The 25902-nt window shown below is 35.9% G+C and overlaps 1 protein-coding gene across 4 annotated transcripts in view; it reads right to left on the reverse strand.

Moving 5' to 3' along the window:
* LOC126979717 (golgin subfamily A member 6-like protein 22) overlaps positions 1 to 20960 on the reverse strand; it is a 28594-nt gene extending 7634 nt beyond the window's left edge. For 2 of the 4 annotated variants that reach the window (XM_050829202.1, XM_050829201.1), the window contains exons 1-11: positions 20630 to 20959; positions 18557 to 18649; positions 12369 to 12464; positions 10684 to 10740; positions 6125 to 6211; positions 5028 to 5168; positions 4089 to 4160; positions 3428 to 3520; positions 1888 to 1956; positions 1602 to 1712; positions 760 to 850 (exon numbers count right to left, since the gene is read on the reverse strand). In XM_050829202.1, coding sequence (XP_050685159.1) covers positions 760 to 850; positions 1602 to 1712; positions 1888 to 1956; positions 3428 to 3520; positions 4089 to 4160; positions 5028 to 5168; positions 6125 to 6211; positions 10684 to 10740; positions 12369 to 12464; positions 18557 to 18649; positions 20630 to 20719 — 1000 coding nt within the window. In that variant the 5' untranslated portion in view covers positions 20720 to 20959. Of the gene's footprint in view, positions 1 to 759; positions 851 to 1601; positions 1713 to 1887; positions 1957 to 3427; positions 3521 to 4088; positions 4161 to 5027; positions 5185 to 6124; positions 6212 to 10683; positions 10741 to 12368; positions 12465 to 18556; positions 18650 to 20629 lie in introns of those variants that run through there. The other 2 variants (XM_050829203.1, XM_050829204.1) reach the window with 2 other exon arrangements.
* Positions 20961 to 25902: the final 4942 nt, after the last annotated feature.

A 25902-nucleotide genomic window follows, 5' to 3' on the forward strand; every position in this document is an offset into this window, starting at 1 on the left:
ACCGAGTCAAACTCAGGCAGCAAGCAAGTCATATAAAGCCGTGTATTATAGAATAGGACAAAATATAACGACCAATTTTATAGAAGGCCATTTAATTATGGCAATTAATATTGAAAATAACTAAAATGGTCGCTAAAAACTCGTAGTTTTTTGGTATTTGCCTGGCCGCGTTGGCAAGTCGATACGACAAGTAAATTTTGACGTCTCTCATGTCACTTAAAGTTTTCGATGGTTTAAGAAGTATGGAGATTCAGAAGATATTACTACGGACTTATAACCAGTGGGAGCCTGCTTTGCACAGGGGGCCGGCTAGATTATGAGTAGGTACCACAACGGCGCCTATTTCTACCGTGAAGAAGTAATGTGTAAAAATTAATGTGTTTCGATCTGCAGAGCGCTGTAGCTAGTGAAATTACTGGGCAAATGAGACTTAATATGTTATATCTCAAGGTGACGAGCGCAATTGTAGTGCCGCTCAGAATTTTTGGGCTTATGAAGAATCCTGAGCGGCACTGCATTGTAATGGGCAGGGTGTATCAATTACCATCAGCTGAACCTCCTGCTCGTCTCGTGCCGTATTTTCATAAATAAAATTACTATCGAACTAAACAGTAAAAGAAATTAATTTTAATAAAACCGCTACTATTCTTTGAGTAAATGACAATTTTAAGAATGTTGAGTACCTATTAATGAAAATAAATTTTAAAATTAAATAATTATACATATATAATATTACATAAACTATAAAAAATATTTCACCTTGGACTTGCTGTAACTGCAGGCTGTATGCTTCGCAGGTGCACGCGTCTCTCTTCTGCGTTACCGACATCTGATCTCTCAGGAAATCCAGCTAAAAGTTTTTATTGAAAAATCATTCGTGTCCATTATTCTTCTATCAATAAAAAAAAACAAAATGTATATTTCCTCCACTCTAAAGTTCAATAATATAAAAATTTTCGGTTACTTTAAAACTTTATAATTACTCATATTATACCTATATTATCTAATATCTACTAGCTAAACCGACAGGCGTACATCTGTACATAATTAATAAAACTAATAAAAAACTAACTTAAACTTAATAAATAATACTGTTTTTTATGAAAATATGCTCCCTATTGTCCCTAATGAAGTTGTTTCACAGTAGAACTGTCAAACCGTGCGTCAATAAATTCTCTCATAGCAAATATGTGCATACGAAACAAATATTGGAAATAAAAATAATTATGGGTACCAAATCGAAATAAAAGCTATCCTACTCTCAAGTTAGACTAAACTGCACTCCATGAAGTAGTCCCCATTAAAATCCGTTCATGAATTCACTGGAAACAAACATCAGGACTCCGAATTGACATACATTAAGATAAGTTTTATTTTAGGACGTTTTTTAAACGGAGGACCATGATTCAGCGATGGTGTTTAAAGCAGGGAACGGCAGTTGTTTCTTCCTGTTATCTATTTGCATAGTACCTATAATTTACAAATAATATTTTCTTTGTCTTTATGGGAACTCCTGGTCAAATGATCGGATGCCTACCTGTTTCTGGATAACCGTATCGTCTCACATTTTCCCATAACAGTAACTCTATCATGTCTATTACCTCTTTCTCCATCTCTTTCAACTGCTTCTGGTATTGGTGCTCCACTTCGGTGCTCTTTGACATACCCGCTTCCATCTCCTGCACTCTTACTTGAGCTTCGAGTAGCTGCGACTGTTTAAATATAAAACAAAACAATACATTCCACAGACGCTTGTATACAGGCTGTTTAGGCGTGTACAAGAACATGTTATTATTTGAATCTTATTCGGTTTCGTAATGTCTCCTGAGAGAAGAAAGAAATATCAACGTTTTGCTAAACTAGTAAAATCAAATTTTGATGAATTACCTCTAGTAATTTGTTCTTCTCTTTATACCGCACGTTTTCATCTGATAAGCCGCACATACTGTCATCCATCTGAAAAATTTACAGCTTGACAGTAGACAAGTAGGTAATTGTTCTACCAATGATCATTATTAGATTTTAATTTTTTAAATATTACTAAATCCATAATTATTTTAATTCCACCTTCGCACGACACGCCACAAGTTAGGATATCATCCTCACCATCTGGATGTGTGGCGGTCCTCCACAGTGCGGTTTTCAAGGAGCTTTCTTCCACGTACTACAAAGCTGTGGAATGAGCTTCCTTGTGCGGTGTTTCAGGGACGATACGACATGGGTACCTTCAAAAAAAGCGCGTACACCTTCCTTAAAGGCCGGCAACGCTCCTGTGATTCCTCTGGTGTTGCAAGAGATTGTGGGCGGCGGTGATCACTTAACAACAGGTGTCCCGTACGCTTGTTTGTCCTCCTATTCCATAAAAAAAAATGTTATAAATTTATATATATATATATATATATATATATATCTTTAGTGTTAGAAACTTTCCGTAATCGGCATGTACCCCGTGCCGTTGTACGATCAGCGTGATTTTGCGTGGTATATATAAAAGATCTAGTGCCAAAGGGCACTTCCCGATTTTGGAAGGTTAAGAATTAAGTTACAAGTTACTGTAGTTACAAGTCAATCTATCTACTGAGCCACAAATTATATAATAATTATAATGATATTTAGTTAGGTGAAAACAATTCAATGATAATACTTGAAGCATTTAAAACAAAATAAAATGATAATAATACTATAATTCTAAGATGGTGTGTGTTTTAAGACTGTATGAGTTTAGAAAGCTTAAGATTAACGGGCGCACGTGGATATTTTTAGTATCTTTTTTTATGGGAGAACAGAACTAACGGGTCACTTGGTGGGATGTGATCACAGCGGCCCACACTCTCTGTTAACACTAGAATAATGAGTACCAATCTTATAAAACTTCGAATAAAGATATTAGGGGTTAACGTAGTGATCTTCCACGTAGTTCGTTCTTCAAATCAAAGTTTCCATCACGAAAGCGTTTAAACCAAAATCGTACGGTGCGTTCATTATCAGTCCTCTCTCAAAACGCAACATTGATATTGCGAGCTGTTTCTGCTGCGTTAGTCCGCGTCGGAAATCCTTTAAATTGTTTATTTTTAATGATTTTAGTCACTCGAGCGGTTAGCTCAGTTGGGAGAGCACTCGCACGGAACGCGAGAGGTCGAATCGCGCATCGTTCATAAAATTTTGTTTTCAACTTTTATTTTGTGTATTATTCCCAGAAGGGTTCTCACTTTAAAAACATAACAAACTGTAATATAGCTGAATTTGTACTATTAGTATTGAGTAGGATAGATAGTATAGGAACATCTCGAAATTTAAAAAAATAAAGTAATAATAACGCAATTTAATTTCGTGGATTGTCTGATGCTAGTACGTGATGAGGGCCATAAATTTCCATATTCCCTTAATCAATGTGAGGAAGGAATGAACAGGACTGTCATATACATACAGTGAGCAGCTGATGCAGACGGCGGAGCTGCTGGTCCACGTTTACCAGGTCCTCGTGCAGCTCACTCCCCCCGCCCTGCTGTTCCCACACGCCCTGAACCCACCGCCATACAAAACATAAATAAAACAGTTGCATACTTCTATCATTTATTAATTCTAATTCTAAAATATTGAAATCTGGTAAAACTAGTGAGAGAATTTTCTTTAATTAACGCGAGTGTTACACATTTATATAACAAACTTTGTAAGCGATTAACACGCGTGTGATTGTTACTGTGTTAAACTAGATTATTGCGTAAAAGTTAAAATTATTAACTATCCCAGATCAGTCCACGTGAAAATATGATTTGGAAAGATTTCGAAACGTAAACTAAAATAATAATAAAAATATAACTTTTATGCAAAAATCTAATGTTAAAACAGTCACAATTACACGCGTTTAAATCCTTGAAAAAGTATTTTGTTTAGAACTGGTGATAACATCACCAGCACAGCTCAGTAAGTTTATGGTTTACTATATACGACATTGTCTTCATCTCTGTCGATTTAGTTAACATAATGTCTTTTGATTAGTCTGTTGGTACGTGCAGCGTGTAGTTATTTAGTACAAGCAAACTTATTTAAACTTCATGCACTATGCATCTGTATGTTCCACTCCATACCGAGTCATTATTGGAGTTGTTCAGGAGATTTGAGACGGCAGCCTTCAGGTTGTCCATTTCCGACGCTATGTCCTGCAACATTACACTTCGATGACGGGCTACTTGTAAAGATATAGAGATAGAACTCTTCGACAGGCTAAATCAGTCAAATACTGAATGTATATCTACATAATATGTATATTGGTTGTGGCCAAGCATCGTGTCGATAACCATCGCCCAACTTCTTTTTTATGATAATAAGGGACGAGACGAGCAGGACGTACAGCTGATGGTAATTGATACGCCCTGCCCATTACAATGCAGTGCCGCTCAGGATTCTTGAAAGACTCAAAAATTCTGAGCGGCACCTTGAGACATAAGATGTAAAGTCTCATTTGCCCGGTAATTTCACTAGCTACGGCGCCCTTCAGACCGAAACACAGTAATGCTTACACATTACTGCTTCACGGCAGAAATAGGCGCCGTTATGGTACCCATAATCTAGCCGGCAACCTGTGCAAAGGAGCCTCCCACTGGAAAAGTATTTAACACTATAAGGATAACATGAGTGTTTCCAGCCATTAAAAAGGGACGGAGCGCGTTTCCGAAGATGACGTGGAGAAAACTATCTTGAAATCCATAATACTGACAGATATCACACAACCAAGTGTAAGGACGAAAATCTTAGAGTATTTCGACAAAGTGTTCGATATAGCGTTCGTAACTCATGTGGTGTATAACTCCCTCCACATGACCCTCTAAATTTGGGCATCTGTAAGCTTTTGCTTTCATTAAAATAGGAACCTGCGTTTGTTATGACGGGGCTAAAAGGTCAAGTATCTGTTCCTAATATGCCACATCTTAGCACGACTGACAGCTCTTGGGCACATACAGGAGGCATATAATAGAACTACGGACTAAAAACCTCAAACATATATTATGACATCGCAGCAATATAACCTGGTAATGTTGGCAGGAGCGCTGATGCTGATGCACCACGCCACACCGCTGCCCGGAGTACTGGGTCTTCTGTCGGTCTGCGCTGCGCAACTCCACGTGTGAGCGCCGCAGCATCTCAATCAGCTGGTCTTGTTTCGCAGACTTACAACATGACAGCCTCATATATTTATTTATATATAGCTATGAAGTATTGATAAGTAATACCTAGATAAAATAAAAAAGCGCGTACACCTTCCTTAAAGGCCGGCAACGCTCCTGTGATTCCTCTGGTGTTGCAAGAGAATGTGGGCGGCGGAGATCACTTAACACCAGGTGACCCGTACGCTTGTTTATCCTCCTATTCCATAAAAAAAGATAGCTTATTTGCCATATGGCGCTCTCCACGTACGGCTAATGAAATACTACGAAAGTTTTATTTTAAGAGACATTTAAAGAGAATAGACCAACAAGAACTCAGCCGCTAAGCATTCCCTTTGAACCACGCAGCGGTCAAGTGACCTCTACTATACTAAATTATATATGATCCGCGTTCAGTTGGCATTCAGATGCAGAAAGTGCAATGCGAGGCTAAATGCGACAAAAAAGCCGAGTTGTTTTGTGATCTAAAAATCCAAACCAAAGCTCACTGTTACTTAATAAGTATAAAATCATGAGAGTTGCTGCTTCTGTGCATTTACACAACACAATTATTATCATGGAACTTAGTCGTATAAATATAATATACAGTTCTATCATATCGCTTTTGGCGGGAAGCGATGTGATTGGTTAATTTTGACCGCATCATCAACGCCACGCCCATATTCCACCATATGCCCATCCACAAAAATTGGTTGACACGGACTTTATAATACCGGTTTGTATGTTCGGTTTATTCTTTTAAAATGTCTTTGCATTCTGACGTGGTTCCATTGATAATCATATACACTCTTTCATTCATTAGCTTACTTTGCCGTCGTTAGTTATGACGTAGATCCGGCTAGAGGCTTTCGGATTGATCGGGTGTTACAATAACGTTATAACCAAAATATATTATGTCAATATTTTTTTGTAAGTGGTCACAATACACTTTCAAAACATAGTTATTAACAATTTCTTACCTCATAGAAGCATTCCCGGTACAATTCTTCTATAACAGAGAGATTGTCTCTCAAAGTTTCCAGCATCTCTTGCTCCATCCCCTTCCCCTACAACATAGCCCCCACAATATTGATAACTAACAGCTGACAATTGACACCACTACACTGGTAACACTGAGCGCGAACTTTAAATTAGCAACCATGGTCACAAAATAAATTGAAAAAAAACTTAACTGTCGGCTGTGTCACTGTATGCGGCTTTTATGACGAAACGAGAAGAGGGCTTTATTTTAAAGCCATCATCAGCAAAACATAACGTACCTATCGAAAATAGACATCGTCAGGCTTCAGGCGAAGAGTCAGCAGAAAACACGCAAACATGGTGTTTTTAGACAAGTTTTTTGGTGAAAGTATAGCATTTCGAGCTATGAACACTACTTAATCCTATTACACATATCCTTAAGTCTTATTTGTAGGTTGCTAATGCTTGCTGTTGGTTATAGTTAATACTGCCGAGCCTTTTTGAACTACCACTTTTCTTTGAAGCTAAACAAGTTTTTTGGCATGGCGTGACGCATTTTTTTGGTACTTCTCTCATAAAAGTTATTCTTATAGCTTGTACTTTTTTGTGTAGGTTCATTTATTGAGATTAGTAGTGAATAACGAGGATTGTAAGCATATAAACTGTTTTCCACGCAAGAATTTTGAAAATATTGGCTTTGTTACATAGATGGCGGGCCGGCAGCGGTGTACTCATATTGCTCAAGGTCGCTGGCATTTAGTGTCGCCTTAAGACGGGTTGTGTCATAAGTGTGTAATTTATTTTTATTTATTTATTTAAGGAAAACCAACAGCTAATACAATTTCTTTAGAAACTTAAATAGTAACAGATAGCCAATTACAGGTTTTCACTAATAGAAGTAATATAAAATATGTATGTGAACACTATTTTTCGGCTCAAATTCATGACAATAAAGATACTTTTAAACAGATAACAAAAAACAATACTTAATTAAAAAAGTTGAGGGTTATGCACTGCTTTGCCTTTGAAATGCTTGTAGCAAATATGTCAATATCTAATAATCTACTAACATCATTCACTGTTTTACACGCTCGCACCATATATGAGTTTTGCCTATAGTTACTACAAACAGCAGGAACACAAAGTGGAGGGCTATATCTAAGAGTTTTTGAGGTACATCAAAATTAACTTTATGCAGCAGATCTGGGCAATCGACATGATTGCTTATAATTTTTAACATAAATAAAAAGTCAGTTATATTTCGCCGTTCTTTCAGTGGTAAGAAGTGAAACTTTTTACACAAATCAACATAGCTATTAGAATCGTAAGGTACCTTAAATCTAAAACAAAGATATCTTAAAAATCGCCTCTGAACACTTTCTAGACGGTCAACATACGTACTATATGTAGGATTCCAAATTTGTGAAGCATATTCCAGATTACTTCTAACAAAAGTACAATATAGTATCTTAATAGTCTTAATATTATTAAAATTCTTTGAAATTCGCTTAATAAAACCTAATGCCTTTGAAGCCTTGTTAACTATCTTATCAATGTGATCATTGAATAGCAACTTAGAGTCATGGTAAACGCCGAGATCCCTCGTACCATTGCATCTAGAGAGCACCTGACCTCTTAATGTGTAATTTGTTTGTAGGATGTTAATCTTACGGGTATATGTGACTACTGAACATTTTGATGTATTAAGTTCTAGTTTATTAGTAAGACAATACTCCTCTAGGCGGTTGAGATCCTCTTGAAGGGCAATCATGTCAAGGATTGATGTTATTGAAGAGAATATTTTCATATCATCAGCGAAGGAAAGTAAATTGGAAGACTTAAAACAGGAATCTATATCACCTACATAGATAATAAAAAGAAGTGGACCAAGTAGTGATCCCTGGGGAACACCACTAGGAACTGGAACCCAACTAGAAATGTAGTTATTTATTACAACAGCTTGTGAACGATTATCTATGTATGACGAGAACCACCGTAACAAGTCACCCCGTATTCCCGACTGAGATAGCTTACATGTTAATGTATTGTGGTCGATTTTATCAAACGCCTTACTAAAGTCGGTGTAGATTATATCGACTTGCATACCATTATCCATAGCGTCAGTAATAAAATTGTTGAGAAGTAAAAGAGTTAGCATACAATTGCTTATAAATGACCCTCTCAAAGACTTTAGCAATAATGCAAAGTTTTGAAATTGGTCTATAATTCGTAATTTCAGATCGAGACCCTTTCTTATGTACTGGTGTAATAAATGCCGATTTCCATAACTTAGGGACAAAGCCAGTAGAAAGTGATTTACTGAAAAGCATGGAGATAGGAAGAACAATAGTGCAAACAATTATATAACATCAATTTTTTCACAGGCAAACACGTCTGACTTTTTCAATTGCGAATTGGTCGATTAAATCTTCACAATCGCAATCTAAACGTTGAAGTACGTGGGATTGGATGCATAGAAAAGCTAAGCAATATTGAGCAATCTTGATAAGACTAAAAAAAATTCAATCACTTTCAAAATTTTGCCGCCCTAAAAAATTAGCCGCCCTGGGCACTTGCCCCAACTGCCCCTAGTGGAAATCCACCGCTGAAGCTGAGCATAATCTTTGATTTCGTTTTAATAGTCATTTGACAGAAGAGCATTTTCTAAGAAAAAATGACGAAATGTTATCAGGGCCTGGAGATTTAGTTATATCTAGCCTATCAAGTAATAATTTTATTTCATGCACATTAATATCAATATTTTGAATATCAGAATTAATATTTAAATTAGAACTAAGAGTTAAGTCACCGTTATCTGAAGAATAAGAGGATATGCTTCTATTGTTATGTGTCGTGGGGTTAAGAAATATTGTTTGAAAGTATGTTGAGAACGCATTACAGATAGTTTCTCCACTGGTTAAGCTATTATTATTGTATGTCATTAGACTAGGCATACAATGAGATTGTGACCTACTTTTCACAAACTTCCAAAAATGTTTTGGATTTTTTATAATTGAATCCTCAGCTAATTTCATAAACTGTTCATAGCAAATAGATTCTAATTGGTTAACTTTATTACGTAATAAATTATATGTAAAATAATCCGATTTGTTACCGTAGTTCTTAAATTTTTTATGGTATTTACTTTTCTCCTTAATCGCTTTAATCAGAGCTGAGTTATACCAAACTGGATACGAATAGTTCCGTGCACGTTTTATTGGTATATACTGATTTTGAAGTGCATATACCGTTTCATTTAAGAAGCTAACACACTCGTCAATAGGGCGAGATAAAAACTCGCCTTCCCAGTCAATACCTCTGATTCTATTGTTAATATTTTGAAAATCACCTTTATCATAAATATAGCGGAGCCGCGGCGCGTGATCTAATAACGTGGTTTCAAATGATTTTGCATCTATCAACAAAGCAGGGTGGTAAGTATCAATGGGTGTAAGAGGTGCACTCGGATACATAGATTAATTGGTTCGAAAAAACTAGATCTAATAGTCTGTTCTGTTTGTTAAGTATGCCGTTAAACTGATGCAGGCATAATGCGCTCATTTCGTCCGTTAGCGAATACTCATCCGAAGAACTCATGCAAGTACTATTAAAACTACTAATATCTGTAGGTTGCCAAACAATACCGCTTAAATTAAAATCACCAATAACCAAAAAAGCATCGGAAGGGTTGACTGATGACGCATAATTTAATTTTGTGAGGAAGTTTGCCAATTGATTACTAAATGACAAGCAATTATTCTGCTCGCACAAATAAATAACACAGAGATACAAATCAATCCACTTACGTGTATTTGCTTGTTTGATGCGTACACTTATCCAAAGGTCTTCTGCTGTTGAGTTAAATTGCGGCAGCAACTTAACTTGCAAAAGTTTACGTGTAGCTATTAAAACACCACCGCCCTTTGTTTGACCCGTTAAACTATAATCACGGTCACGTCGCCAAACTAGGTACCGATCATCCAGGAACTCGGAGTCAGATACGCTGTCTTCTAACCACGTCTCAGTAAATATAATTGCGTCATAAGAATTCATACAGACTTTACGATAAACTTCATTAGTTTTTGTTCTTAGACCACGGACGTTCTGATAATAAATACTTAAATTATAGATATTATAAGACATTATCAATACTATTACTTAAAAACATAATACGAATCATTTTAATAATAATTTTAAAGGTATAAGGTGTTATTTTACTCGTGCATTTATTAGATAAATACGTAATTTTAAGAAATTGCGGGTAGATTCTAAATACTGTGTCTAAGTAAGAACAGTGAGGCATACGATAAAGATGGCAATTATAGGCAAAACTCATAAGGGTAAGCGATAATGTACTATGCCCATACTCAGGAACATTTAGGTACTTTTACTAGCTTTTCAGCACTGTATGATTTTATGTATGTAAAGCATCAACAACAATTAACTAGATTACTTAAGTAAGTAATAAAAAATATAAGATGATATTACTTCTAATATAATGAATCTATTAATAACCAACTTATAAATACTCGCATATGCCAAATTACTTTGTACTTACATGAGCGCTGACACTAACGTCACACGTCTCTGCAGGCCGCGGGTGCGTTGAGTTAAGCTGTAACATTATATCTCCGAGTATATACGCTGATATTAATTACCTACTAATCATAATACAAGTCAAAAAGTTAAGGAATCAGTGGACGCGAAAATTCTTCCACTTAAATTTCGCTCATCCAATATGTTAATATCAATTCTACCCGCAGATGCGAGGACAGATTTCAATCTCTTGTGTTCTGTTCCCCTCAAGCGTACGAGTACTACCACGATTTGTTATCAAATAATAGTAAATGCGCTATTAGTTTGAGATCTAAAGATAGTAGGTACTTAGACCTCAAGCTCAACCTTTACTTACGTAAAATTTAGCTGAGTGTAATCTGAGCAGGGCCGGATTTAAACTTAATGCCGCCTATGGGCACCGGGAAAAAATCCGCCCCAATACTGAAATTTTACTTAAACTAATAGTTTATATATTTTATTTTTCAAAACTAAAATAAATAATTTATTGCAGAAACTTTATTATATGTTATGTATTCTAAAAACATGAATAAATATTTGTTTTTTTTTTAACAATTATAAATTTGGCACTGAGGGTGACTCATTGCCAAATTTATAATTGTTTAACAATCATTCAGTCAATTATATAACATCAATTTTTTCACAGGCAAACACGTCTGACTTTTTCAATTGCGAATTGGTCGATTAAATCTTCACAATCGCAATCTAAACGTTGAAGTACGTGGGATTGGATGCATAGAAAAGCTAAGCAATCTTGATAAGACTAAAAAAAAATTAATCACTTTCAAAATTTTGCCGCCCTAAAAAATTTGCCGCCCTGGGCACTTGCCCCAACTGCCCCTAGTGGAAATCCACCGCTGAGGCTGAGCATAATCTTTGATTTCGTTTTAATAGTCATTTGACAGCCCAATACAAAAACCAAGCACGCGTTTTATCACACTCAACTAAGTTTTACGTACGTTAAGTCTGAGCAAAGTCTAAGTACGTTTTATAGATCTGCTTTAGTGCCTATGTGTCGCTAAATTGCTAAATGCCTGCAGCGTATAGAGACTACTAGCTTTTACCCCCGACTTCGTCCGCGTTGAATAGTTACTTTGGGCAATTTATTTTTATTTTTAGGATACCTACTTTTCAAATAATACACATACAAGCTGCTCTTTCCGCTGCTGGCAGCGCTCTCTATATTGTACAGCAGATATCCCTTGTCATTGTACACAGTCTCTTTAATAGTGTTTCCCTGTGAATTTTAATCTATTATTTTATCCCCATGTAGGTCAAAGTTTCAAAAATGCTCGAACAAATGTTTACAAATTATTTTGAGCCTAAATATAAAGTTTCATGTTTATTAATTGATAATGACGAATTTTCATAGAAAATGCTATCCACCACAATTTCAACCCCCAGGTTATTTTTTTTGCAATAAAAGGTAGCCTATGTCCTTTTTCAAGCTCTAGTCTACCTCTATACTAAATTTTATCAAAATCGGTTCGGTGGCTTAGGCGTGAAAGCGTAACAAACAAACTTACATTCACATTTATAATATTAGTAGGGAGTCGGGTGTGACAGTTCAATATAAGATCAAATTATCTTTTGTTGAATCATTTCAATCTCCTCTCTGTGAGTGAGATTACCTACTGTTTATCTTCTACAGCTAGGGTTTCAACTTACATGGTGGCTGGTCAGGTCGGTGAGGTCGCGGATCCTCTCCTCCGCCAGGGCGAGGCTCTCCGCTTGCACTCTCACCGTTTCCTCTTTGTTCTTCAACTGGATCACACAGAATATTGTTAATACTCCAGGTATCTATATATATAAGAGATTTCCACGTATATAGTCACTCATCACGATATCTCTGGAACCATTAGAGCTAAAGACTTGAAATTTGGTACGAATATTCTTTTCACGGAGTAGAGGTCAGCTAAGAACGGATTTTACGAAATTCCATCCGCAAGAGTTTTTTTTATGAACAGAACAACGTCTGTCGGGTCAGCTAGTATATTATATTTTAATACTAATTCTGAATTGAAATCCATTCGATACGTTAATTTTAATCGTTTCCTACCATTTTATATATATTTTTTTTTATGATAATAAAGGACGAGACGAGCAGGACGTTCAGCTGATGGTAATTGGTACGCCCTGCCCATTACAATGCAATGCCGCTCAGGATTCTTGAAAAACTCAAAAATTCTGAGCGGCACCACAATTGCGCTCGTCACTCTGAGACTAAGATGTTAGGTCTCATTTGCCCAGTAATTTCACTAGCTACGGCGCCCTTCAGACCGAAACACAGTAATGCTTACACATTACTGCTTCACGGCAGAAATAGGCGCCGTTGTGGTACCCATAATCTAGCCGGCATCCGGTGCAAAAGAGCCTCCCACTGGTAGAAGGTAGGTAGTTTTTTTCGATTAATATTAAATTACTCAATGGAATGGGGTATTAAAGAAACAGAATTGCACGATATAGGATTTGGTCAATGTACAATTATATTACACCTTAATATTCCTACCAATGCTTTATCTAACGTCAAAGCGTACTTCAAGTAAGTCAAATAGTTACATAAGTTCCTGTAGGTTTATAAAACACTTTTGGATCGTTAAACATGTTTGTTAATATACCGATCCGTAAGGCGACTTATGTTGATTATTGAGAAAAATCGGCAATAAACAGAACAATTGGGTAAAACAACCTTTTTTGTTAAAGAATGAATGAATGAAAACTTTATTAATAACAAAAACAAACCACACAGAATAATAGATACAAGTAAAAAACTTACAGATGTTAGAATAAAATAATAAAACACTATATAAAAAAAATACATAAAAAACATTACAATGGTAAAAAACATAAATATAATAGTGATGTTCTTAATTTAAAAGTACTCTGTAGCTGTCATTGTTCTCAAAAGTAACTGACTCGGTGTCATGCTGCGTTGGTATAATACCAATAGATACAGCGCTGATTTTCAGCAGCGGCCTGTATAGAGCAATAAAGATAATTTATTAAATTTTAATGCTTCACTATATAGAGTACACTTTTTAGGGTTCCGTAGTCAAATGGCAAAAAACGGAACGCTTATGGATTCCTCATGTCTGTCTGTCCGTCCGTATGTCACGGCCACATTTTTGCGAAACTATAAGAACTGTAGAAACTTGGTAAGTAAATGTATTAAGAGTTTCACACAAAAATAGAAATAAAAAAATTTGGGTGTTCCCCATACTTAGAACTGAAACTCAAACCCATACGTATGGGGTATTTACTATGGATAAGTCTTCAAAAATGATATTCATATATTTTAGTCTAAACTGAATAGTTAGCACAAGAGGCACATCCAAAGTATAATGTGTGGGGGACACCCCCCCCCCCCCGTAACTTCTAAAATAAGATAATGATAAAACACTTACATTAAAACATCGATGAAAGTTACAACAAACAAGAACTTTTATATGTTACTTGTTGCTACGGAACCCTGAACAGGTGACTCCGACTCGCACATGACCGCTTTTTTTTTATTTAAAGCAAGTTTCTTACCAAAAATCCTACTTAATGGGTAATGAGTCTCTTGTACAATTCAAAGAATTATATTTTTAACTACTGGAATGTTCTTAAAAAGCAGAAACCAACTAGAAGTTGTGTTACGTTTACAACTTAAGGCTCTAAATTATAATCCTTTGTCGATCATAACATGATATCACTTAATTTTGTTATGTGACCCGAAGTTAGTTGAGTTTGTAATACATTCCCCTTGCGTTCAACATTAAAAATAGCTTGAGTTCACCAAAGAAGCCCGCTCGCCGGATATATAAATCCCGCATCGCTTGTGACAGGACGACGGACATCAATACAAGATCAATCACTCCGTCACACCGCGATATATTTGGAGATCGATTGATCTTTCATTTCATTTACTACTAGAGCCGCGCTGCGACTATGCGACTTGAAATTTAACGGTATAATAGCTACTGTCAGAAGCGACCTTAGGGGGTAGCGATCAGGGCGATCGCCCGGGGCCTCGCTCTTGCAGGGGCCCCGCTCTAGGAGGGGCCTCGCGCAACAACGCAAGCAAATGAAAAAATATAAATTTTATAATAATAATAAAATTCTTTATTAGTTTTAACAAATTCTCCATAATAAATAGTGGCAAGAACCTCCTTTTAAGCATATAAAGAATGCTTGTGCCAGGAGACTCCGCTCTTTCTTAGCCTTAAAATAACATGTTTAGAGAACTTAATAATATTTTAAATGTGCGTGTGTGTGTGTGTGTGTGTATGTGTGTTTTAGCGTATGTGTCGTAGGAGAAACTCAGTATCATCATAATTTTGTGGTAGTATCCAGGCGATCAGTGCAATTTTACATTCATGGGCGTTTCTATTATATATACGTAACTGTTTGTTTATTTTATTATAAAGAAATGCCGCACGACATTTATACTGCATGCTGTAGAACTCCGTCCTAAATGGTGTAACAAAGGCAACTTTGTCTTTCCTTCGTTTGTGTTCAATTTTCGTCGGATTTTTTGATCCTTAATTACGTTATAACGTAACGGTAAATTAAAATAAAGTTAAAACTATTAATTAATTCAAAACATAACTGAAAAATTCATTATTGTTGTACTTGAATATGGCGCATCGAAATACTTGATCGAATCGGTTTTTTAATCGCATTGGACACGGGTCAGCTCGGGAGTCGGGACATAATGTTCCTGTTCCTCTATCGCTCGGGGAATCTTCGTGTTTCATTTAATCCGTTAAATCTTGTCACCCGGAAAAATTTTGCTTGAAGTATAAGTTACAAAATCGTTACATCTTATACATTATATCTTTCAATTTTATTGAATAATACGTTGAGTATTTAAAGTATTTAGTGCGCTTGAAATTTGTAAAAAAAAACTCTGTGTACAATAAAATATTTCTGACTTACCTAAATGAAACAAAACAATATTTACGAAATGAGTTCGCGTGATCATAAATCTGGTTGAAAATTTGAGTCAGGTAGTTCAAAGGGAAACGAACTATGAAAAGAAAGGAGGTTAAAGAAAATCTTCGTGGATTTTACAAATATATAAAAATTGATGATCAAGAAACCTGTACAAAACTTTTATTGACTGAAAGTTACTCTAATCCTGATTCAGCTGAGAACATTACGTCCACACCATCAAGAGTGCCGCCGCCGTCATTAAGGCGACGCTAAATGCCGGCGACCTTGAGCGATAAGAGTTCACGGCTCCTAGGTAACAAAGCCAATATTTTCAAAATTCTTGCGGCGAAAATGTAACGTTTTAACAGGCGAAAATAGTTTAATTGCTGATAATCCTCATTATTGATTTCTAATCTGAATAAATGTACCAACACAAAAAAAAGTAAAAGCTATAAGAACAACTTTTATGAAAGTAGTATACTAAACAAATGCATCATGCCGAGAAAAAACTTGTTTAACTGCAAAGAAAACTGGTACTTCATAATAGCTCTGAAGTATTAACTTTAACCAACAGCAAGCATTAGCAACCTACAAGTAAGATTTAAGGGTATGTGTAACAGGATAAAGTAGTGTTCATAGCTCCAAATGCTATATTTTCACCACAAAACTTGTCTAAAAACACCTTGTTTGTGTGTTTTGTGTTTACCCTTCGCCTTAAGATAAAACAACGAGGATGATGATGAATTAACAACATTGTCTCTTAGGTCATCGGTGCCGCCGTCATCGATACAATACAATCAAGAACACGAATCTAAACCCGGATTTATGTCTACATTCATGACTGCTGGAACGGAAAATCTGAATTCTCAAAATAACAGCGAGAGAAATAGCTGAGGAAAATGATATTGACAGACAATTCTAAGAAGTCAGCAGACGACGTAAAAAAGGCATGTTGATGAAGGGAAATATGAAGCTCATGAATTGAATGTGAATGAAATTTTGATAATTAACTTTTTTTATGTCATTGTCGACAATGTGCGCGCCAATTGCCATCCTTGTTTGAGGCTCTTAAACATCATAAGAGCATATTGGTTTCATGTATAATATAAAATTAAATAAAAATATTAAAAAAAAATTGTGAAAGTAAACTTTTGAAGCAATGCATAGACTTGCAAGTATCTATGACAGTAAGAGAATCGTTTGATATTGATGGACATGAATAATTGTACGAAATCGCGCTTATGAAGGAAACGACGACATAAGCTCGGTGCTGAAATATATAATAGAAATAAAGCTACTAAAGATTATCCCACTATCGAAATTGTCATGGGAATTATTACTTCCACACTTGTTACAGTTGCGTCTACTGAAAGGAGATTTTCGAGGCTTAAAGCAATGATATTTAATAGTATAGATAGGTTACGTAGACAACATTCGGTGTTTGAAAATGATACACTAACGCACACATGAATAATTTAACATTGCAATAGCACACTACATTAAGATTACACGTCAAAGAAGGATAGCAAATGCAATTATCGGAAGCGAAAAAGAGATAACTCTAATTTGCTAATTGCTTCTTATTTGTATAAAAAAATAGAGTTAATTCATCAGATATGATTTTTTACCGTACACCGTGATTTATGCCTAAATTACGATTCATTCATGAGTTCATGTAGTAAAAGCTATAAAGTAGTAAAACTGCATACCTGCATACCATAAATAGTCTTTTTTTTTATGATAATAAGGGACGAAACGAGCAGGACGTTCAGCTGATGGTAATTGATACGCCCTGCCCATTACAATGTAGTGCCGCTCAGGATTCTTGAAAAACTCAAAAATTCTGAGCGGCACCACAATTGCGCTCGTCACCTTGAGACATAAGATGTTAAGTCTCATTTGCCCAGTAATTTCACTAGCTACGGCGCCCTTCAGACCTAAACACAGTAATGCTTACACATTACTGCTTCACGGCAGAAATAGGCCATAAATATGTGGTACCCATAATCTAGCCGGCATCCGGTGCAAAGGAGCCTCCCACTGGTAATAAGTCTAATCTTTTTAAGCCTATATACTTACTGCATCACTGACTTTGTCCGACGATTCATGGCGGATCTATCATAGAGTTCCAATGCCTACCTTCATCGCCAAATTGGTTCGATAGTGCTGATTTTCATAAGAACTCATTGAATTTGATTACATCTTAACAAATCTCACATTAAATTTGATTCACCAAATGATACTTTCTATAAACAATGGCTTGATCTGTTGTTGAAGAAACCAAAAACGCATAATGTATACCTACATTTAGAATAGGATTTTCCTTAATTACTCGAAAGGTATGATCATTTTTTATAGGGCAGTAAAACTAATCCGGGAGTATTTGTACTATTTTATACGTAGATAAAATCTTTTCTAATCTGTCTAACACGACGTCGAGATATAAGTTAAAATATAATAAAAAATACCCGGACGCTAAATTTTATGAAAATCGTTGGAGCCGTTTCCGAGATTCAGATTATATATCTAATACATAAAATTCTCATGTCGCGGTGTTTGTAGTTAAACTCCTTCGAAACGGCTTGACCGATTCTCATCAAAATTTTGAGTTCATATTGGGTAGGTCTGAGAATCGGACAGCATCTATTTTTCACCCCCCTAAATGTTAAGGGTGGTCCACGCCAATTTTTTTTTTTACATTTTTTTTTAAATTTGTTTGATTATGAGTCAGTCTTAAAAAATACATACAACTTCAAATTTTCACCCATCTACGATCAACAGTTACTTTTGTATCGCGATTTTAATATCGGCAATACAACGTTTGCTGGGTCAGCTAGTATATATATATATATATACAAGAATTTCTCGTTTCAAGATATAAGATAATAGACACGAATTGATAATCTCGCCCTCCTACTAAGTAAGTAATAATGACATACAACAAGTAGCGTCGCATTCAACTTCTCCTCCAGAGTCCGGGCCCACTCCGCTCCACTCACGCTCTCCGCTCCGCTGCACGCTCTCGTGGCCTCCTACACAGACATCATTGTTATATTGGCAATAAACTATTCACATAATAATTAATGCTACATTTTAAACAGGAACCCATTTCAAGGTGCACCACATCACTGTCGAATAAAAAATTAGAAGAAATGGATTCCTGACATACCAAGATCACGCTATCAAGAAGGCGAATATAACAATTTATTTTCTCGCCTTCTTAATGACTGCACTATTTCACACTTACTGTCGAAGAGTGTAGAAGAATGTCGAAGACAAAATTGTATAAACTTAACAATTAACAGTATGCATACTGAAGCGACTCTCCGGTTGCTGTGTCGCACTGCGCGTTGCTGCACTGCGGGTCCCGTCGCTGCACGTCAAAATATTCTCTCGGAGCCAACTTTTAGGCGACGCGCAGCAACGCACATTGCAGCGCCGCTCTAGTGCGACATCCACCATACGATATGATTGAAAAAATATTTTGACGCATTATACTGCGCTGTTCATTGTTGCGCAGCGCCGCTGTAATGCGGTCTGGTCTTAAGACTACGATGTCCTGTTCGCGGAAAACGTTCATCACCGAACCTGAAGTGTATGCTCGAGCATTGTCTTGAATTAAGATAAAATCCTACCCATTTGAATTCTGTTCAGGATAACCATAAGATTTAACGCCTGCGGTATTTTTCGCCAGTTATATTGGCCCGTTTCAAAATAAGGTCAGTTCTCCCGCCTAAGCGGATTCCGGCCCAAACCATGATTGTTCACTTTGCGAGCGCGGCTTCAAGCCTACCTACAGGACGTTACACACATACATATACATTGGGCTAAATGACGGCGTGGCATAATGCCTAATAAATCGTTCTTTAATTTCTTCGTTACGAGAAGAAAAATAAAATGCAAACAACAAATACAATAAAATTTACAATTGTGTTAAAAAAACGTAACGCGTCTCGGAGTTTTTGGATCCTAAAGTCCAATTAACTGGTGCCGAAAGCAATTACAATTATAATTAATAGACAGATGCGACAATATATAAGAACGCTTATTTAATGAATGGACATGGCCAAAAAAGTACATTACATGCACACAGAACGCTTTAATGTGTTTGACATTATTTCAAATGTCATTGTTACATTGCTATGTCAAGCAAGGATGAAAGAGGATTTGGCAGTTAGTCTACTTTCTTGCAAGTCGGCTACCAGTTTCCTCAATGGGGGCGGCATTTAAGTCTTTATTATATATTGCTTCACTCCGAAGCCCGTGATCGATGGAGTTCCCCAATATTAGATATCTTCACCGTGCATTGTAATGCAGATGACAGTACTGGAGATGCCTTATGTATCAGAATACTGGGTCTAGAAATCTAGAGCGTCAATTGCCAATTCCACGGTTATCTGAAAGGCAAAGTCAAATTATCTTCGAAATTACTTTAAGGCGGTTCATATTTTAGAACTCTACAAGGTGCAGGTCCAGCCACACATAGAGTGTTGCCTTATCAATGGTCTGGTTCACCCCAGCACCAGCTCGAAACAGAATACTTCATGCTCGAATTGTCAGGGTTTTATTACTTCGCGTTGTGTAGCGTACGTCGCTTCATTGTATATCTTCTACCGCATTCATGGGGAGTGTTCCGAAAAGCTGTTTAGCCTGATTCACGCCGCCGAATTCTAAGTTGGCTTAACACGCCAAAAACTTGGATATTATCCTCTCTATCTGGATGTGTGGCGTTCCTTTTCAGTAATCCAAGGAACTCTCAGCCCAGTACAACCAAAATGTGGAATGAGCTTCCTTGCACGTTTACCTTCAAAATCAGCGGTTGCACCTTTCTCAAAGGCCAGCAACGCTCCAGTCATTCCTCATCACTTAACAAAATTCGACATTCATAAAAAAACTGTATATGTGTTATAGGATAATTTAATTAATAAGGTTGAGGAAAATATACTTCTGCTTGGATTATTAAGGATTATAAGGATTATTATAGAATATACAATCAATTTTATATAGCTTACTTTATAAAAGTCACTTGTATCAGAGTCACTCCCCAGCAGGAAGCCATTAAACATCATGATGATGACCAAAATCACCGATGAAACTCCCATAAACACTTTTCCTTTAGTCTGTAGCGACTAGTACTGAAGCGTAGCGTACAAGAAGAAAATAGACATGAATGAACAAACACTGTATAGATAAAATAAAACCGCTGTTTGAATACCGAAATTTCTGTTTTGTTTTTGTCGTAGTATTATAGTTGTAAATATTTATGCGTAAGACCGAATGTCATCGACTGCATGACGTTGAGACACGTACGACGACCAACTGAGCAGCGGACACGATGCATTTCGTCAATATGAGTTTAAAATTAGCCCGCGCCCGCGCTCGCATCTTCGTAAATATTTCAGTTTTAAAGAGGGCGGAAGCTCGTTCTCGATAGGGCTGTCGGCAATACTCTGACTTAAAAGACTTCACACGGCGCTCGACCTTTTGTTATGATTTGTTGATCTTACCGCTTTTATTGATTTGAGTTAATAAAATCAAAAACACAATATACGACATGAAACAACGTGCAGCTACTACAGGAATATAAATCGTTTACTAATTGTAACATTCCTATATTTGACTATGACGATATAACCTGGGACCGTATACAGAAGTAGGCAACCCTATATGAATCTCATTTGTAAGCTCGCAGCATCCTATTAGCTGCCACCTGCCTCCCGCAGCATACTGCGGCAGGCATGTGTCGCTCAGTTGCTCAATCAAATTCCTAGTTAAATACAAAACTGAGCTTCCGCACGCCTAGAAGTTGCGCAAACTTTAGTATTTATTGACACTTAATAGATGCAATCAAAACTACACAGGATGGACAAAGAATCTCAACAAACTGATTTAAAATAAATTGGAATTTATTTTGTATCAGATGTTAAAATTAAAGACAAAAGCCACAAAAAGTTTCCTTAATACATACTGCTATTCGGAATGCCAATATTTTAAATCTGGAGGAGGATGTATTTGCAGTATTCAGAGTATAAGTACTTATGCGATCAATGCTTTTAGTTCTGTAATTATCTCAGATATAACATCTAACTTGGACGTCTCTTATCGGAAAAAATATAAATTATGGTTTGGACTGGTGTACTCTGATGCCCTATCATCTCTCTTCAGGGAAAACAATAACGGAAGAAACTGAAGAAGCTATAAGAACCCTATAAACACCTAAGATTGTCCAAAATGTACATATTAATATTTTTATTCAATTATCACCCCCGACCAAATGAGAACGGCATCTGGTGTACCGCCCTATTAAAAGAATGTTTTGGGGTTATATTTTCCCAACTTTAGTATTTCGCAACTGGTTTTTTTTTTTCAGTTTTTTAAATATTTTTTTAAAGTAGGGAGAAGAAAATAATTAAATAAAACTCAACTTACAAACAGAAACGGAACGCCATTATTTAAATTATTTTACAACCTTTTTCGGGGATCCCCATCGATTGTTTTAAATCTTGAAAGCCAAAAAAAGAACAACTGTCATGACAAAGTGAAAATCAGGGTATTTGAATTTCACATTTGCAAAAACGTGAAACTCTATTTACTAGCTGTTTTATGTCGTGTACTGTGTGTTTTTTGAAACATTGGCTTAGTTATTACTACATTTTCTCCCAACGACGTTGAGTTGAGTTTGTGCTCCTTCGTTCAAAAAACTGTACAGTTTGCGAAAGGACGCTTATTACGTTGTTTTGATTTAACGAAAAGGACGCTGTGTTGTGTTTAAACGTCTTATTTTGTGCTGTGATTGAGGAGTCGAATCTGAACTATTGCAGCAAAAATGCCGATCGTGCGTGTGGCAGAAAGCAAGTGGCAGCAAAAAATTCAATTGTTTCAGGTGGTACTCGGTCGGTGAACATTTCAGGTTTCACGGTATTGACACATTAGAAGTGAGCCGTGACCAAATACCTGGATTGCAGGGAATAAATCCAATACTGCTTCGGGCAAAAATAAAGTCTCGCCACTCTTCAGGAAAAACATACTTTGTTTTTATTGTAACTGAACGAGGTAATCGTGGCAGAGAAGCAATAATAAGTTATTATTGCAACTGCATTGTAGGGCTGAGAACTGTGGGGTGTTGTTCCCATGTGATGAATATCATCTGGTACCTGGGCTATGCTCGCCATGAGGGAGTGACGCGACCAGCTAACTTCTTGGATGACGTTATTTTAAGAGTGTTGTTGATCGAAAAGGCGCCACTATCCATACGTTTCTATACTACATGTAGATAAGATTTGTCCCAATAAGCACCATTTAATGAAAAAGTTGTTTTTGTTATTCAAAATATGCAAGTAGTATATTATGTAGTAGTAGTAGTAGACTATGCCTGGTGGGAGTTCTAAAGTATCCTAGAACATGAGAAAATTGTGGTTTTACACGAAGAAACGCTGTTGCTAGTTGAGCAGTGGGTAGCATTTAACAGACTTCAAAAAAGGGGGAGGTTCTCAATTCGACGCGTATACATATATATTTTGGTTCAATTATGTTTCTTGCTTTTTTATCTGACCGTTTATGTATACATATATATATGTATGTACGTGTGTATATTAGAATGATTTTGTTTCAATTATTTGTGTAGGTATTGATCTCTAACAGTCAAGCAAACGGGGTCGTAACATAACCCCAAAACTTCTTAAAAAAACAAACTTAGCTTATGACTCCCAACTTTATAACAAAAAGAAAATTAATGCCACAAATTCTTATACAATGATCTATTAAATGTAAATATTTCATGTTTCAACACGACTTTTTTTGGTGTACGAGACTTCCACTGAAACCTGCCATTCGCCTTTAGTTTTTGATGTTTAATAAATTATTACAGTAAAATGATTCTATATTCTATGTTATTGCATCTACATCTTTTGTGTGCTGCTAAAACAAAAAGTGGAAACATGGGACGAGATGGCTCATAAAAGATAGAACCCAGCTACTGTTGCTTGCGATCCATCGCAACATGAAGTGATACATAAAAAACTGTACAGTTTGCGAAAGGACTTGGAAGAAATATAAATTACGCCTTCTATTAAAAAACAAACTTCAACGAGTATTGAAAAGGTTACGTTCAACTCAAAAAACCTGAGTAAATGTGTACCGATAACAAATACCTTAAACTTTGCTGAGACAAATAAAAAAAGAAGAAATTATTTCAAAATTAAAATGGATAAACAACGAAGCATCCTGTATAGCCGTGTGTCTGTTATAAACAGTCAATGCCCCCCTCGCCCCGCGGGACTAACGTCACCGCGTGCTTCTGTGTTTCATCACGGGACAGTGGACTCCATTTCATTCCTTCATTATCTGTTCCTTCCATATTATGCCTACATTATTTGCTGTCTCTTTTGCTTTTATCTACCATACAGTCCACGAATTTTAATTGAATGTGATGGTTGTTTTATTATTATTATTATTGTGTTTATTACATTGGTAGTAAATACAAATTTAAATTTCTTATTCAAACCATCTCTAAAATTAAATCTTTTGAATAAAATCCAGCTAAAAATGGAATTCCACATAAAGATAAACTTGAAACATTCATACATAAAGATGAAAAAGGAATATAAAATGAAATCCCCCTTATTATTCGAATATCTTGATTATCATTTATTTTATGGATGATTATTCCCGCACATATAAATAATAAAACTTTAAATATAGCATGAGTTAATAAACGAAAAAAAGCTAATTCTTCAAATCCTATTAGTAAAATTCTCATTATTAAACCTAATTGTCTTAAAGTTGATAAAGCAATAATTTTTAAGTCAAATTCATAATTAGCCGTAATCCCAGCTATTAATGATATTAATGTAATTAGTATTACTATGTGTGTTTAACTTCAAAAGTTATTTGATAACAGTTATATAGTTCATCCTTTATGTATTAACTATTTTAAGCTTAGAGTTTCATTTCCGGTGCATTTATAAATGTAAAGGAACCTAAACTTATAAGACAGACAGACAGTATTATTTTGTATGACTCCAACACATACAATAACACAACATAGTTGGTCTTAGTACGTGATATATTATTCTATTTCATCTGATTATATTACATTGACTTTTACTCCTAAGACCCTGCGTACATGATGAAGCTTACCTACTCAAGCTGGAAAACTAACACACAGCTTATACAAATTTTACGTTATGATTTTATTTTATAATAACAGTATGGAATGAATTGTTTTTTGGGGTAAAAAATATAATGATAACATAAATAATATTTTTAAGCATAATCAGGTATAGAGTCAATATGCGCTCACTTGAATAGCAGTCGTACCTATATAGGATTAATTTTTCAAGCGGCCGTTCACGGCCAAATCAGAAACTATTAGGTATAGCGAAACTTACTCAAATGAGTCTCAGGCTCAATTTTGAAAAAAATTAAAACTCCATCATTGGATTTTTGAAAAATCAACATTGCTGGTTAGTTATTTAAACCATTGATTTTGAAAAAAAACTGTAATACTACAGAAGTCAATAGTGTGGCTAATAAGGATCAAATTCTAGGAAGTACGGCAAATAAGTAAATTGTTACGGCGTCACAAATAAACTTGGTATAAAGTTATAACTGATGATAAATAAAGAAAATGCAAAATGTTAACAATATCGTTGACAACACTGTCAATGCAATGATAATTCTGAAGTTTTCCCAATGACAAGCTGCCTTGCAAATAAACGCGGGAAACGTTATACGTCCGAAGAAACCATTCGTAAGCAAAATGTCTATTTGTAAACAATTTACAGATTTTAATAAACTGTTTCCACCACACTAGCTGTACTGAACGTGTGAGCCAAATCCTCTTGATAGAAGTGGAAAGAAAAAAAACTGGCACCAATAATTTAGACTCTGTTAATCGCCCCTTCGTTGATTACTACTGTTTGGGTTTATTTGTATTTTGTTATGTATGACACTAATACCCATTTAGAACTTGAATTTCATTATTTGAAGAAAAATTTAAAATTGATGAACGATCTATCATATTTTATCAATGCGAGAACTGCCACTCACGCTTATGATACCTATGGTGCGAAATATCTTGAACGCGATCGCCGCTGTGTTAATTGATTCTAAAAATGGTTAACAATAACTGCTTATATTTTTACATAAGCATGATTGATTTCTCTTAAAAATACGGTTCATTTGGTCGAATTTCAAAATATATCTAGGTACGGCAGCTGAATAATATGATTCTGTACCTACTTGTGAAGCGGCCTCATCAATGCTGGTTTGGTCTGCCACTTCC

Source organism: Leptidea sinapis, chromosome 4 (genome assembly GCF_905404315.1).
Source record: "Leptidea sinapis chromosome 4, ilLepSina1.1, whole genome shotgun sequence".
NCBI lineage: Eukaryota > Metazoa > Arthropoda > Insecta > Lepidoptera > Pieridae > Leptidea > Leptidea sinapis.